The sequence below is a fragment of the Balaenoptera acutorostrata genome, chromosome 8 (genome assembly GCF_949987535.1).
Source record: "Balaenoptera acutorostrata chromosome 8, mBalAcu1.1, whole genome shotgun sequence".
Taxonomy (NCBI): Eukaryota; Metazoa; Chordata; class Mammalia; order Artiodactyla; family Balaenopteridae; genus Balaenoptera; species Balaenoptera acutorostrata.
Genome location: NC_080071.1, coordinates 113,705,381 through 113,722,520, shown reverse-complemented (window position 1 = coordinate 113,722,520; position 17,140 = coordinate 113,705,381). Strand labels below are relative to the sequence as shown.

Sequence of the window (17,140 nt, the reverse complement as noted above, 5' to 3'; positions counted from 1 at the left end):
AGAGTTGCTTGTAGTAGTCTCTTAGGATGCTTTTGTATTTCTGCGGTGTCCGCTGTAACTTCTCCTTTTTCATTTCCAATTTTATTGATTTGAGTCCTGTCCCTCTTATTCTTGATGAGTCTGGCTAAAGGTTTATTAATTTTGTTTATCTTGTCAAAGAACCGGCATTTACTTTTATTGATCTTTGCTATCGTTTCCTTCATTTCTTTTTCATTTATTTCTGATCTGATCTTTATGATTTCTTTCCTTCTGCTAACTTTGGGGTTTTTTGTTCTTCTTTCTCTGTTGCTTTAGGTGTAAGGTTAGGTTCTTTATTTGAGATGTTTCTTGTTTCTTGAGGTAGAATTGTATTGCTATAAACTTCCCTCTTAGAACTGTTTATGCTGCATCCCATAGGTTTTGGGTCATCGTGTTTTCATTGTCATTTGTTTCTAGGTGTTTTTTGATTTCTTCTTTGATTTCTTCAGTGATCTCTTGGTTATTTAGTAGTGTATTGTTTAGCCTCCATGTGTTTGTATTTTTTACAGAATTTTTCCTATAATTGATATCTAGTCTCATAGCGTTGTGGTCGGAAAAGATACTTGATACGGTTTCAATTTTCTTAAATTTACAAAGGCTTGATTTGTGACCCAAGATATGATCTATCCTGGAGAATGTTCCATGAGCAATTGAGAAGAAAGTGTATTCTGTTGTTTTTGGATGGAATGTCCTATAAATATCAATTAAGTCCATCTTGTTTAAGGTGTCATTTAAAGCTTGTATTTCCTTATTTATTTTCATTTTGTATTATCTGTCCATTGGTGAAAGTGTGGTGTTAAAGCCCCCTACTATTACTGTGTTACTGTCGATTTCCCCTTTTATGGCTGTTATCATTTGCCTTATGTATTGAGTTGTCCTATGTTGGGTGCATAAATATTTACAATTGTTATATCTTCTTCTTGGATTGATCCCTTGATCATTATTTAATGTCCTTGTTTGTCTCTTGTAAGTCTTTATTTTAAAGTCTATTTTGTCTGATATGAGAATTGCTACTCCAGCTTTCTTTTGATTTCCATTTGCATGGAATATCTTTTTCCATCCCCTCACTTTCAGTCTGTATGTGTTGCTAGGTCTGAAGTGGGTCTCTTGTAGGCAGCATATATATGGGTCTTGTTTTTGGATCCATTCAGCCAGTGTATGTCTTTTGGTTGGAGCATTTAATCCATTTACATTTAAGGTAATTACTGATATGTATGTTCCTGTTACCATTTTCTTAATTGTTTTGGGTTTGTTATTGTAGGTCTTTTCCTTCTCTTGTGTTTCCTGCCTAGAGAAGTTCCTTTAGCATTTGTTGTAAAGCTGGTTTGGTGGTGCTGAACTCTCTTAGCTTTTGCTTGTGTGTAAAGGTTTTATTTGTCTGTCAAATCTGAATGAGATCCTTGCTGGATAGAGTAATCTTGGTTGTAGGTTTTTCCCTTTCATCACTTTAAATATGTCCTGTCACTCCCTTCTGGCTTGCAGAGTTTCTGCTGAAATATCAGCTGTTGACCTTATGGGGATTCCCTTTTATGTTATTTGTTGCGTTTCCCTTGCTGCTCTTAATATTTTGTCTTTGTATTTAATTTTTGATAGTTTGATGAATATGTGTCTTGGCATGTTTCTCATCAGATTTATCCTGTATGGAACTCTCTGTACTTTCTGGACTTGATTGACTATTTCCTTTCCCATATTAGGGAAGTTTTCAACTATAATCTCTTCAAATATTTTCTCAGTCCCTTTCTTTTTCTCTTCTTCTTCTGGGACCCCTATAATTCGAATGTTGGTGTGTTTAATGTTGTCCCAGAGGTCTCTGAGACTGTCCTCCATTCTTTTCATTCTTTTTTCTTTATTCTGCTCTGTGGTAGTTATTTCCACTATTTTATCTTTCAGGTCACTTATCCGTTTTTCTGCCTCAGTTATTCTGCTATTGATCCCATCTAGAGAATTTTTAATTTCATTTATTGTGTTGTTTATCATTGTTTGTTTGTTCTTTAGTTCCTCTAGGTCCTTGTTAAATGCTTCTTGTATTTTCTCCATTCTATTTCCAAGATTTTGGATCATCTTTACTATCATTACTCTGCATTCTTTTTGAGGTAGACTGCCTATTTCCTCTTCATTTGTTAGGTCTGGTGGGTTTTTACTTTGCTCCTTCATCTGCTGTGTATTTCTCTGTCTTCTCATTTTGCTTAACTTACTGTGTTTGGGGTCTCCTTTTCGCAGGCTGCAGGTTCATAGTTCCCATTGTTTTTGGTGTCTGCCCCCAGTGGCTAAGGTTGGTTCAGTGGGTTTTGTAGGCTTCCTGGTGGAGGGGACCGGTGCCTGTGTTCTGGTGGATGAGGCTGGACCTTGTCTTTCTTGTGGGCAGAACCCACAAGACTTCAGTGGTGAAATCATTCAGTGGTGTGTTTTGGGGTGTCTGCGAACTTATTACAATTTTAGGCAGCCTCGCTGCTGAGGGGTGGGGTTGTGTTCCTGTCTTGCTAGTTGTTTGGCATAGAGTGTCCAGCACTGGAACTTGCCGGTCATTGAGTGGAGCTGGGTCTTAGCATTGAGACGGAGATCTCTGGGAGAACTCTCGCCAACTGATATTACATGGGGCCAGCAGGTCTCTGGTCATCCAATGTCCTGAACTCAGCTCTCCCACCTCAGAGGCTCAGGCCTGACACCCGGCCGGAGCACCAAGACCTTGTCAGCCACACGACGGAGTCAGGTCTGGCGGAGCTCTGCAGTGCCTGAAATTGTTTTTAAGACCACCAAACTATAACTGAAACGCCAGGTCTCTTGATACCACACTTTCCTTATCCTTAAAATGTCTGTCTGAGATGTCATCTAGGTATAAAATACCTCCTTAGTAGCATCAACGGATAAGTACATAATGTACACATTGATCCACTATTATCTTTGTAACATGATGTGTAATTCAAACTGAAAAATCTTCTAATAAAATTGGTGGCTGCCAGCTTCCCAACCTACATGTCTGTTATTGCCCCTGAGCTGAGCTGTCAGCTGAGGTGTTTACTCTGTTTTTATCCAGCCCTCAGTAAGGAATTATGTTTCAGCCGCCTCATCCCTTATCACCACAGGGTGACAGCTGCTTAAAACTATCTGCCAGTGCCCATCCACTCACCCACACGAAGCAACTCAGGAAATTTTCAAAGGTAGAACGAGAAGAATCAGGGTTGTGTGTAAACATGTTAGTTTTCCTCTCTCCCCAAGGTTTTCACAGCAAATCCCACTGCTTGCCAATTCTCTCAAGGGAAGTGGAAGATCACCCACCCCCTTTCAGCCCCTGGATTTGCAAATAATGGATGTCATTTCTAGAAGGGGATTCAGTTTAGCATAATTGCATTAAAGCAAAAGCAAGCGGGAGGGCAGGATGCTAAAAAGTTTACTGTAATGGCTCAGAGTGCTTCTCAGTCAGTTAGGTCCGTGTGACCTGAAGAAAACCACTAACTCTCTCTGAGCCTCAGGTTACTCATCTAGAAAATGGACAGAATAGTCTCTCTGTAGCACTGCTGTAAGAATTCCATGAGATCAAGTATACTAAGTGCTGAGCGCGGAGCCTGGCACATAGTAACCATCCATACTCGTTAACTCCCATTGTCATCGTCATCGTCATTTTCCAGAGTTCCTTTGCTCGTCTCTGACACAGACACGCCAATGACTCTAGCTCTGGCTTCCATCTCAAATTAAACCCACATTTGCAACACCTGGATGCATCTCTTCCAGATGTTACTCTCACACCTCAAATATACAAAACTGAACTGCTTGTTTCTTCAAAACTGATTGTTTTGAGAACTGCCACAAATTTGAGGGTAATTCCTCTCTTGTGGCCAGATCTTATTTAGATTTTCTGAACCCCACTGAGTAAATTTCAGGACACCAAATGATAGAAATGAGTCAAGGGGTGTCACATGTCCTTATAGTTTCAGCTAAAGGGAATAGCCAAACTAAATTATCCTTAGACACTGGATTCCCCCATCGCACTCCATCCTCAGAAGAAGGCAGAAGGCTCCAAGTGTTGGAGCAGCTACTGCCCACTCATGCAGGGGACAGATGGGAGTGCAGAGCAGGGCTGAGGCAGCCTTCCCGTGACTCTCGACCATGCGTCCGCTCACCAATTGGAAGGGCAGTTGTCCTGAGTGGAAAGGCCAGAGATTATGCTTGCTAATTAACTTTCATTGTAATCTTCCTAAAGCTTAATACCATTTTCCTTGTGAATTCTTTTTTTGTTTGTTTGTTTTTGGTTTTTTTTGTTTTTTTCATTTGATGTGTAACTTTATTCCACGTTATTGCGTTTGATAGCATTATCAAATATTTCCCCATTACTTAACATGTTTTAGCATCTTTCTGGCTTCCGAAACTATTCCACTGGTATATTTTACATATTATTAAATATTTACAGGTTATGGTGTGGTAAAACAAGAACAAAGCAAACCCAGTTGTTTACAAGATTAAAGTCTTATTTCTTGCTTTTGTTACATGTTGACAGGAGTCAGCTGTGGCTCTGCTTCGTGTGTCTTCCTGAGGAAAAATCAGCCTCTATCTTTTTTTTTTTTTGAATTTTATTTTATATTTTTTATACAGCAGGTTCTTATGAGTTATCTATTTTATACATATTAGTGTATATATGTCAGTCGCAATCTCCCAATTCATCCCACCACCCCCCGCCACCTCCACTTTCCCGCCTTGGTGTCCATACATTTGTTCTCTACATCTGTGTCTCTATTTCTGCTTTGCAAACCGGTTCATCTGTACCGTTTTTCTAGGTTCCACATATATGTGTTAATATACGATATTTGTTTTTCTCTTTCTGACTTACTTCACTCTGTATGACAGACTCTATGTCCATCCACGTCTCTACAAATGATGCAGTTTAGTTCCTTTTTAAGGCTGAGCAATATTCCATTGTATATATGTACCACATCTTCTTTATTCATTCGTCTGTCGATGGGCATTTAGGTTGCTTCCATGTCCTGGCTATTGTAAATAGTGCTGCAATGAACACTGGGGTGCATGTGTCTCTTTGCATTATGGTTTTCTCTGGGTATATGCCCAGTAGTGGGATTGCTGGGTCATTCCTTGTGGATTCTTAAGCAAAGGGACATTATTCTTCCCTAAAGAGAAAGGGGGCATCAGAGCGAGCCATCAGCATCAGTGAAAAGGATGTGCTGGAAACATGCAAACAATGCAAAGAAAGGGGAGAGGGGCCAGTGTGGACTGCTGGCATACGTTGCTTAAGAGCAAGAGTTATACACCTGCTGTCACTTTGTCTTCTCTGTAGGAAGGGGAAAAAAATTGTTCCATGGCAGAGCAATAGATTTTTTTCTAAAAATCTTCCATAACACTGTTTATCTCACTTGGCTCTGCTTTTCTGTCAAAGACCATACCACTGTCTCAGAGATCTAGAGTATCAGCCTTTGTTTTGTCTTTGGTTCTCGGCTGTCCTTCTCACCCAGGTGCTGCTGAGGAGCTGAAGAATCTGTTCTGAATTCTTTCTCCATGTGTGTGTCTTCCCCCTCCTCCCCGCTGCCGCCGTTGTATTTCAGGGGCAGGTGGTCCTTGACAGGATGCTGCAGTCACATGTTTTCTCATCTCCCCACCTGCCACCGTAATCCCTCTTCGTCGCTGGTGCCGGGGGTTAGTTACTTAAAATACACATTTAGTCGTGTCCCTTCACCACAGCGTCTGGCTCCTTCCACCTCTTTGTCCTTTTCCCTGCCCTGTGTCCCCGCCCTGCGCCCTCTGACCCTGTAAGAGCAGAACTGGCTGCCCGAGTACACCTAGACCCTTCCAGAACTCCCTTGCCCTCAAGCCCCACCTTGTGCTCTGTTACTTATTGGGTGTGTGTTTGTGTGTGTGTGTGAAATGTGTTTACAGACAAGTGCATAAAATGTATATTTACAGTGAAAAATTATAATGCAAACAATTGAAGAACTGCTACTAGGTCAGCCAGTGAGATATCGCCAGGAGCCCAGAGGGCCCCCACAGGTTCCTCTCTCATCACAGGTTCCTTTCTCCCCACCAGAGGCAATTATTCTTCTGACTTCTGGAATAATCCTTTTCTTGCTTTTTGAAAAAAATAGTTTCACTTCCTATTTTTGTATTGCCAAACAATATAATTTTTCCAGCTTTAACATTTGTACTTGGAGTCATTTTGGGAGATAATGTGTATGTATGTGTATGCCCATGTATGTGTATTTGTATAAATATGTTTGAATATACATCCAGCTTCTTTTACTCAGTGCTATCGTTGCAAGATTTATATGTGTTATCCATTTTTCATGCTCTATTCCACTGTTTTTCATTTCTGTATATTATTTCATTATATAAATTTACCACAAATTGCCAGTTGTACTGTTAGTCTTCATTTGGATTATTTCCGTCTGGGAGCTCGTAAGAGCAAAGATGCTGTGAACATATGTGTATGGCCATCGTGTTATAGGTGTTCACAGACATCTGTAGCGGATGTACCTAGTGATGGCTTTGCTGGGCTGGGAGGTGTAAGCAATCTTCTCCTTCGGTAGGTTAAGCCAGACTGTTCTACATGAATACGTTTATTTATACCTCCTCCCGGTGTGATATGAGAGTTCCTATTTCTCCACGTATTCACCAACACTTGCCTTTTACCTTTTTTCTGTTCGTGCCAATTTGGTGCACGTGTAATGGTATATCTTTGTACTTTTAACTTACATTTTTAAGTAACTTCGTTTTGGAGGTAAAACGATTCCTGGAACGCAAATGTCTGTGCTTGTTTACTTCCCCTGTTTGTCTTCCAGTTCCTGTATAGTTCAGAGGTCAAAGATTCCTATTCCTGAAGGAATTCCCAGTCAATTAAACAACCCGAATTGCTTGCTTTTTGGCCGAGTGGGGACAAACACTAACGCTGTATTTCTTGGGCTTTCTTTGTTTATATGCTGTTTTTCAAAATACTTAAGGAATAAGGACTGTGTATATAACGATATTATCCCTGTAGCATAAAGGATGTATGTGGGCAATTTCTTTAAGTTTTCTTTTTAATCTGTGAAATGGAGCTAACACTATCTACCCCATACAGTCTAGGGGTCTTCAATTAAATGAGGTAATAAGGTCAATATCTTAATTGATATTACGTTATGCAAATCAATCAAGTTTTGAATAATTCAACTTCTAAAATGACTGGTGGTTAATGTCACAAATATCCTCTATGCAACAAAGTGATCAGATCCGTTCACATTTCTCAGTTCTGTGAAATTTCTCTGTGACGCTTATAAAACCACAGAATTCACCCTAGTCCCCTGTTGCTTGAAAGTCAAAGGGATTTAGTATTTCTGAACACACATCTGGGGAGCAAAATATGTTCAAAGGTCGTTTTTGCTAAGACCTTTAGGGTACCTGCATTTTAGGCTCTGTCATGATTAGAAATTACTTGTTGCATCTTAAGTGCAAATATGTAATTTTTGAAATTGCTGAGGTTTTCAATTTTAATAGGAATAATTTGGAATAATTTGACAATAGTATTAAATGTTTGGAATAATAAGATATTTGTACCAGTCTTTAAAAACACACACTTGTCAGACATACAGAGCTTCACTTCCCTGAATCAACACAAGTCTGAGTCCCAAGTACAATCTGTTCCAGGCTGAAAAGATCAATTTTCCTCTTCTAGCTAGTGGAGAGGAGAGATAGAGTTTCAGGGGAGGGGAGGTCAAGTTAATTCCGCTTAGCAAGTTCAGAGACAAAGAAAGTAACCTCATTAATGGGGGAGGAGGTACAGATACTAACAGCTTTATGATGCTTTGATATTGGGTTTCTAAAATCAAATTGTCAAAACAGACCTTAGACAGAAAGACCTAAATAGACACTTCTCCAAAGAAGACATACAGATGGACAATAGGCAGACAAAAAGATGCTCAACATCACTAATTATTAGAGAAATGCAAATCAAAACTACAATGAGGTATCACCTCACACCAGTCAGAATGGCCATCATCACAAAATCTACAAGTAATGATTGCTGGAGAGGGTGTGGAGAGAAGGGAACCCCTCCTACACTCTTGGTGGGAATGTAAATTGATACAGCCACTATGGAGAACAGTATGGAGGTTCCTTTAAAAGTAAAAATAGAACTACCATACGACCCAGCAATGCCACTACTGGGCATATACCCTCAGAAAACCATAATTCAAAAAGAGACATGTACCACAATGTTCATTGCAACACTATATTTCCAATAGCCAGGACATGGAAGCAACCTAAGTGTCCATCGACAGAAGAATGGATAAAGAAGATGTGGCACATGTATACAATGGAATATTACTCAGCCATAAAAAGAAACGAAATTGAGTTATTTGCAGTGAGGTGGATGGACCTAGAGTCTGTCATACAGAGTGAAGTAAGTCAGAAAGAGAAAAACAAATACCGTATGCTAACACATATATATGGAATATATATATTTAAAAAAAAGGTGGTTCTGAAGAGCCTAGGGGCAGGACAGCAATAAAGACGCAGACGTAGAGAATGGACTTGAGGACACAGGGAATGTGAAGGGTAAGCTAGGACGAAGTGAGAGTGTGGCATGGGCATATATACACTACCAAATGTAAAATAGATAGCTAGTGGGAAGCAGCTGCATAGCACAGGGAGATCAGCTCAGTGCTTTGTGACCACCTAGAGGGGTGGGATAGGGAGGGTGGGAGGGAGACACAAGAGGGAGGAGATATGGGGATGTATGTATATGTATAGCTGATTCACTTTGTTATAGAGCAGAAACTAACACACCATTGTTAAGCAATTATACTCCAATAAAGATGTTAAAAAATAAATAATTACAAAATCAAATCAAAATAAAAAAAAAATGAATCTATAGACAGGTCCTGCATAATATGTTCTCATTGTTTGGGATCCTGAACTCCTTGAAACATGAATGCTATTTTATTTGAATTTAGCTCCCCAGTGCCTTGTGCTAGGCCTGGACTTACTGGGCTTCCTCAGGTTACTTTAGTGCAAGAGTAATGACATTTTGGCAGTGTGCCTGTGCATGTATGGGCACAGAGGTTCCTTCTAAGCCTTCCAGGAATGCATTCCATGAATGCATGTCCTATTCTTGTGGTGGATGGGCATAGCTTATAACTATTTCCCGAAATTTTCTAGAATGACAAAATTTGTCTCCAAGTGCACAGCAGCCCTACATGTTGCCCAGGTGTGGAGATGTAGCTCTTAAATACAGTCAGTGGGAAACACCCTTTTGCCAGCTACCCCTCCAACCTGGCCACCACAGTGACCAGACACGATAAGATGAATGATCCAGAAACGCCAGAAGTTTTAATGGATGAAGATAAAGGGACGGAGACTCAATGTCCAGGTCCAGTTCTTGGTGAATTCAGGCTTTGTACCGCTTTACGAGATGCAAATGTGCGCGCTTGGATGGCATGCCTTATGGCTCGCCCAGCCACTCCCATGACGCTTTCTCCTTAGATGGCTTTCAGAATAGAACAGACTACAGTGTAATTAAGGCTATTTGGGGCATCTCTGTTTTGCTTGGAAGGCCGAATCTGAAGTTTCTTGGTGCACAGAGTGAAGTTGTTAGGATGGTACTGTAATGGGCAACTCAGGTATAAATACTCAGGTATTTAACTGGAGCGTCACAGGACTCTGATTCAGAGGGGCGATCCTAAAAAGGTGTGCTTTCCTGCCTTTGGGGCCCAACCATGATTTTTGAGAAATACCTTTCGCCTGACTTTATTCTGACCTGTTTGCCTTTGCTGAGTTGAGGGTTTTCAGCAAGCTGGGAAGATGTCATTCCGGAAAAGACCAGCTGTTACAGAAGGGAAACCACAGGGATGCAGCCCTTTTAACTATTGTGAATTGGAGTTTTTCTTCTCTTTCTCTCTTTTTTCCCTTCAGAAGACATCCTTCTCTTTCCACCTTCTTCTTTCTTCCATAAAACAAATGATAAAGCAAGCGTGGTAAAAACTAACCTTTGGGGAATCTGAGTGAAAGTTATAGAAGAACTCTTTGTAATGTTTTTGAAACTTTTTTGTCCATGTGAAATTACTCTTTTAATTTAAATATATGCCCCCATATAAGTTTTTAGGTTCACATCTTCACCAGACCACAAAAAATAAGTAGAATTTAGAAAAGCCAATGGGAGAGTGAAGCATATTCCATCTGAAACAGCGGAAACAAAGGCGTAGCCTGGGGAATGAGAACTTGAACTTCTTGAGATGAACAGGGGTTAGACCTGACCTGAGAGATGGCATATGCTATGTAGCAGCAAATATATGTTTACATAGATGAGTGGGGACAGAGTATAACAGGTGAAAATCCTACAGTGGAGTTGTTATTTTATGTAGAGGAAAGTTTTTTGTGTAGAACTATTCTACCTTTGGTCTGTGGAAAAGGATACTGTCTTAGTCTGTTCAGGCTGCTATAACAAAATACCAAAGACCGAGTAGTTTATAAATAACAGAAATTTATTTCTCTCAGTTCTGGAAGCTGGGAAGTCCAAGATCAAGGGCCCAGCACGGTCAAGTTCTGGTCAGGGTCCTCTTCTTGGTTCATAGCCATAGCCGGTGCCTTCTTGCTGTGTCCTCCATGTAGGAAGGGGGGTGCTGGCAACCTTCAGAGCCTCCTTTATGAGGACTCTAATCCCCTTCATGAGGGCTCCACCCTCATGACCTGCTCACCTTCCAAAGGCCCCACTCTTTAATACCATCACATTGGGCATTAGGATTTCAACATATGAATTTGGGGAAGACACAAACATTCAACTGTAGCAGATGTATTAAGCACATTTATAGTATAGAAAGATTTATACATAATGAGCACTTAGAGGATTAATGTAGAGCAGCGCTTTAGAAGCATTGGTCCATTTAATCATTTGTAAGCTCCGGCCAGCCTGTCTATTCACAAAGCAGACCCCCTAAGGAACATAGTTTCTTTAAAACTATATTAATATTAAACATACATTAATTCAACAACATTGTAAATCAACTATACTTCAATTAAAAAAAGATTTTAGGGCTTCCCTGGTGGCGCAGTGGTTGAGAGTCTGCCTGCTAATGCAGGGGACACGGGTTCGAGCCCTGGTCTGGGGGGATCCCACATGCCGCGGAGCGGCTGGGCCCGTGAGCCACAGCTGCTGAGCCTGCGCGTCTGGAGCCTGTGCCCCGCAACGGGAGGGGCCGCGATGGTGAGAGGCCCGCGCACCGCGATGAAGAGCGGTCCCCGCACCGCGATGAAGAGTGGCCCCCACTTGCCGTAACCAGAGAAAGCCCTCGCACGAACTGAAGACCCAACACAGCCAAAAATAAATAAATAAATAAATAAAGTAGCTATAAAATTTAAAAAAAAAAAAAAAAAAAAAAGATTTTACATGTATTAATTCAGACCCATTTTCCACAGTAAACCAAAACAATACAGATGTACTCTATGAAGGTCTTCAATTTTATAAAGATATTTAAGGACTTTAGGGATGAAATCAGAAACGTATTTAGATCCCTGTAATTTGGAGCCCTGAGGAAACCGCACAGAGCAGGAAATCCTCTAAATCAGAGACTAAGTCTGGCACAAGGTTTTGATTGTTGTGTAAGACAAAGCTGAGCCCTAAGACCCGCTGTTACATTTAATTGAACACTCTAATGACATCCTCTGAGTACACTGCTTTAATAACACACTTATTTAAAGTGACAAAACCCATATTATCATTCTGTAAGTCTCAGTAGTGACACTGACATTCTCTTTCCCTCTCTGCCTCATCCTCTCCCATCCCTGCCATACAAGTAGTCACTGTCTCTTTAAATCACATTTAATTAAGTTTCCTTTTTTCTTTTTCTGTTTTTTTCCCCTGTTGTCTCATGTTGGTAGCAGGTTAATCCTGAATTTCTAATAAATGCAAATGGATTAAAGAAAATCATGAGTTCAAGATTATTTTAACTTCACCAGCATAACTGTTAATATCTCCGTCGTCCCCTGGGATATGTAGGATTACATCAATTAAATTGGTCTCTGTAACTGAATGCATTAACCATAAATGTGACTGCCATGTTTTTCCCAGCACCCTTAAGGTATTTAATTTGCTTGCCTGTAATAGATTGTCAGAGCAGTAAACGTAAGGCAAGTAATGTAAATGGTGTAATGATGATAATAATCTGAGTGGATCGATCGGAGTGTTATTGCAACGTGATACTGTGGGTAGAAGCGAGATACAGACATCCCATATACATTCCCATTTTCAACTTTATTTCCTTACATATTATTTCCCAAGATTTTTCAAGTGAAAGCAATGTAAGCTGGCATTGCTGTTCTCTCCTTTATCTCTCCCCATCATCCTCTGTGCTGTTGCCTTACTAAAACCAGCAGACCCCAGGGAAGCTAAATTTCTCCAAAGAAAGCAGTGACTTCATAAAACTGAAATTCTAGCAGTTCCTCCATGATTCATGGTATCCAAATATTTGAACCGGAAGTCGCTTTGTAGATAGGCTAGTATGTTCCCTTCACTTATTAACTACTAAAGAACTGTAATCCCAGAAAGGTTCCATGACTTGTTGAAGGTTACACAGCCTGCCATTGCCAGGTAAACTGCAGGGGGTAGAACCGGCCCTCCCACCTGGGCTGGGCAGGGAGCTGAGGGGTTACACCAGCTGCAGGTCTGAAGGGGGTTCAGTGTGACAGGCCAGAGCAAGCCCTGGAGGAACCAACAGCAAGTCAGGAAAAGCTTTCCGTTTAGTTTGGGTGGGGAACGAAATGATGGAACTGTCTGAGGATAACCAATGCTTAAAACTCTGAACAGATGATCAGCAAGAGGGTAGAAGGATTGGGCTGTGTGGCAGACGTCTGTCCATGATGAAAGTGGAAAGAACAGTGTAGGATCCCACCTGAGGGGCGGGAGTGTTGGGAGAGGGTTGCTAAAACAGGGGTTCGAGCCCAGAGGAAAAATGTCGAAGCCAAGTATTAGAATGGAAAGTTGAGGAAGAAACAGGGATTTGAATCCTTGGATTTGGAAGATGACTAGGTCGGGATGATCTGACGGTGGCGTCCAAACAGACTGTTTACTTCAGCTTTTGTGCCCCGTCCTAGTTCAGTAACACCACATCAGTTTCATCGGTAAGTAACAGACGGGCCTAAATCTGAAACTTTTCATACATCTGCCAAAAAAAACGAAAAAAAAATTCAAATCATCAAAGCACAAATAAAACCACACGGAACCCACACCTTCTGTGTTACCAGAAAACAGAACACTAGAACGTCAACTGCTGTCCGCAGAAAAATAAACACCGAATACTGTACCCACAGCACTATCCACAGCGAGGCTGTGTGTGCCAGGGCAGGGTGGTAGCAGAGGGTACGAGGAAAGCACTCCCAGAATGAGAAGGTCTGACACCATGAGCTCAAATCTCAGTTCTGGCTGTAGGGCAGGGCTTGAAAGTGTGCAGGACCTAAGGTGACCATCTCAGCGAGGTCATGATTCTGGGGAAAATGAGGCTGAGAGAAAAGGTACCATCTGAAGATGTGACTGTGAAGGGAAAAAGAAGAGGGAAAATTTCAAGATGCTGTGGAAATAAAAGAGAAGTATAAGACCAGCCTCCCCAGTCATCATCCAGCAAAGAGGCTAAAACAGGGGTATATAGGGCAAGGGTGGAAGAATAGTACGTGAAAGTGATAAACTGATAAAACAGAAAGAATGCAAGTAGAGAACTGGTAGGAAAAAAGGCGGGGGAGCAGTTGATTGTTGCATATATAACAGGAGGGGGCAGGGCACAGGATTGTAACTAGATGGTAACAACAAAGGGAGTGATGGGCACTAGGAGAGAATCTGAGAGGTGGATGGGGTGATGTCGAAGGGTTAGGAGAGGAAGTGATACCTCGCTCCTTTTAGTATAGTTTTGACTTTTGGAATCATGTTCATGTTTTCCATATTCAAAAAATAAAATGAAACCAATGAGAAGAGGAGAAATTAAGTTTGAATACTATCAGAAACAAATGACCTGAACTGAATTTCAAAATAAATTTTCTTTTTTTGAAACAATGTAAACATTTGTAATTGAAGTATAGTTGATGTACAGTATTATATGTGACAGGTGTACAATATAGTGATTCATAGTTTTTAAAGGTTATACTCCACTTATAGTTATTATAAAATGTTGGCTATATTCCCTGTGTGGTACAATGTGTCCTTGTAGCTTATTTTATACGTAGTAATTTGTACCTCTTACTCCCCTTCCCCTATATTGTCCCTCCCCCTTCCCTCTCCCCACTGGTAACCACTAGAGTTCTCTATATCTGTGAATCTGCTTCTTAAAACATATTTAAATCTAAATAAAATTAAATTGGAGAAAGAAGCAGATGTTAACTTCCTCAAAATTTCTGAGTCTCATAAAGACTATTCATAAATGCAACCCTTCCAGCTTCAGTTTCAAATAAATAGTGTAGCCACACTAAGGGGTGAGGGGTGAGGAAGAGCCAGTCTGGTATCTTTTGAACACAGTATTTTTAGTATATACCTGCATTCTAAAGAAAAAGCAAATGTGAATTCTTCTTAGTACTATTTTTTTGTAGCGTGACCATTTTGTACGCACTTTAGGATTGAAGAAATGAGAAAATATAATGATGTCAGCAGCCCATGCTCTCACTCTAGAAAAAGGAAGATACAAATATGAAAAGGGAGGAAGTCTGTGGGGGGTTGTGTGTGTGTGCGCGTGTGCGCGCGCACGTGCAAGGAGAGAGGGAGGGGAAGAGAAGGGAGAAATCCTTCCTTCCACTGAAAAGGACTAGGAGCAGTGATCCCTCAGTAGTAATTTGCGCACATTAATATCCAGATCTTAGTTTCCAAACATCATTCCCCAACTAAAAAGAAGCAGGATTCCTTGGAAAAATGGCTGATTTCAGGGATGGGGCAACAGACAAGCAAAATGGGCATGGAACATTTCCCTGGGCCAAAAAAGAAAGAACATGTTTTTAAAATGAAGGAAATATGTCAAAGGGCACAGCTTAAAGAGATTCACCTTCCCGAAGCTGAGAAAATTGAGCATCAAAATAAATACTGAGAGTACAGACATAGCCCTATGAATAATAAAAGAATCCATGTATTCATACTGATAAATAAAGAGGAAAAACACTTCCTTATGACATCATGCAAACTCGTAAATGTAGGTAGAAAAATGGTAGAAATCATCATTTTCAACCGAAGTAATTGTTGATTCAGGCAAGGTTCATTGATGGTTGCTAAAATAAGTAGATGAAAGTTTGATGCGGAATAGGAGATTTTCATAGTCTCAAAGTACCTACCCCCAATTTACTTATTAATTCTAAAAAGAAAGATAGTAAATTTATAGTGGAGAGATTTGGAAGACCCCACCTAAACCAAGTGATCAAAGTTAACATGTCCAATTATGGGACAAATGGACATGACACGATTCTGATATGATGCACTGAGAAGGACTCAGTATCATTTCTGTGCCATTACTGCCAGGTGTGCAGGAGGAAACTTGAAAGAAACCCAAATTAAGGGACATTCCACAAAATAATTGCCCTCTACTCTTCCAAAAAAAACAAAAGGAAAGGAGGGAGGGAGGGATCAACAGCATAGATGACAACCCTTCCAGATTACACAGTCTTGGATGAATGACAAATAGATGATTTGTCATTCATCCAAGATAGGATCCTGATCCTGGATAGCATTCTAGGTTGGAAAAAAATTTTGCCATAACGACATTATTGGGACAGTGGATGAATTTGGAATAAGGACTATAGGTCAGATTGTGGTGCTGTATTAATAAACACTGTATTTCCTGGCTTTGAAAACTATACTGTGGTTGTCTTCGTTATTGGGAAATCCACACAGAAGTAGTTAGGGATAAAGAGCTTACTCTCAAGTTGCAGGAAAAAAATTGAAAGAGAAAGAAAGTGATACAGGAAATGTGGCAAAATGTTAACAATTGGTGAATCTAAGGAAAGGGTACATGGCAGTTCATTGTACCATTTTTGCAAATCGTCTGTAAGTTTGAAATTATTTCCAAAAAAAAAGTTGAAAGAAACTATAACGGGAAAATGTGAATCTGTGTACCTCCTAAAAATCATACCATAGTTTTGAAAAAAATGATCTAAAGGTCTATATGCCCACTTCTAAATGTTAAGGAGGGCTGTCGTGAGGTGTGGATAGAGCCAGGTTTCCTTGGGAGATTGAGACGGTGATCACTGTGGCAGCCATGGGATGGGTTAACTTATACAGTTCAGGATTCAGGCTGGGGCCAGCAGTGGCCAAAGTGAACCCAGGTCACCAGACAGAGGGCAATTTTCATGCCACCATTCCATGCTTCTTCTAAAACCTAATGTGCTTATACTGTATACTTTTGTTCCCTTATTATTCTACTGGTAACCTAGTAACTATATTCAACCTAGGATCCTACAGTAACTTATTTAACATTAAGGTACCTACAAGGCTCTGAGGAGCAGGAAAGCAGTACTTTTAAAAAGGCAGGGGGAGGGGCGAGGGACTCTTAAGTATGTTCAGTTCTTCAATTTCTCATTATAGTCTCATGTTCAAAAGTCATTGATTAACCAAGAACACAACATATTTAGTTTGCTTTTGGAATTATGCTTTCGTGAATTTACCTGAGGTTCTCTTCTATGACCTAAACAAATACCAGGTTGTGAAACTGTGACAGGTCTTAATGAAGTGGATTAAGGCATTTCTTCCATTTACATTTTCATAGAATGAAGTAAACATTATAATCATTTTTACAGAACACTCTTGCATCAGGCCATGATTTGATTTTCTACCTGTTCAAAATATCAAGTTTTGCGTTTCTTTAAATGCTAATGCCTTTTTGTGAACGATAAGACAGGAGTCATCCCTGAGAGATTTATAATAGTACTTAGAGCAAACTCGTCAAAGATTCTTCTACAAGACTGTTTTAGATCCTGAGGAGATATATTTAGTAACTGTACTGAAGAAGTTGTCACATAACAGAACATTTCATTGATTTATTTGTATTATTTTTGTATCCTTACTGCAGGCAGAGAATTCAGCGTTGGCTTTGGAAAATGAAAATCAAAGGGAACAGTATGAGAGGTGTCTTGATGAGGTAAGGGGAGCGGGGTGCTTCTGGATAAGAGGCTGGACTATTTAGGATTCCCTATG

General features: G+C 40.3%; 1 protein-coding gene across 14 annotated transcripts in view; it reads left to right on the top strand.

Moving 5' to 3' along the window:
* The window catches only part of NCKAP5 (NCK associated protein 5), a 1,062,317-nt gene that overhangs the window by 835,647 nt on the left and 209,530 nt on the right, over window positions 1–17,140 (top strand). For all 14 annotated transcript variants that reach the window (XR_009009050.1, XR_009009051.1, XM_057551412.1 and 11 more), the window contains one exon: window positions 17,016–17,084. Coding sequence is in view for 12 of the 14 variants with exons in the window: in XM_057551412.1 (XP_057407395.1) it covers window positions 17,016–17,084 (69 nt within the window). In the remaining 2 variants the exon portion in view is untranslated. The remainder of the gene's footprint in view (window positions 1–17,015; window positions 17,085–17,140) is intronic.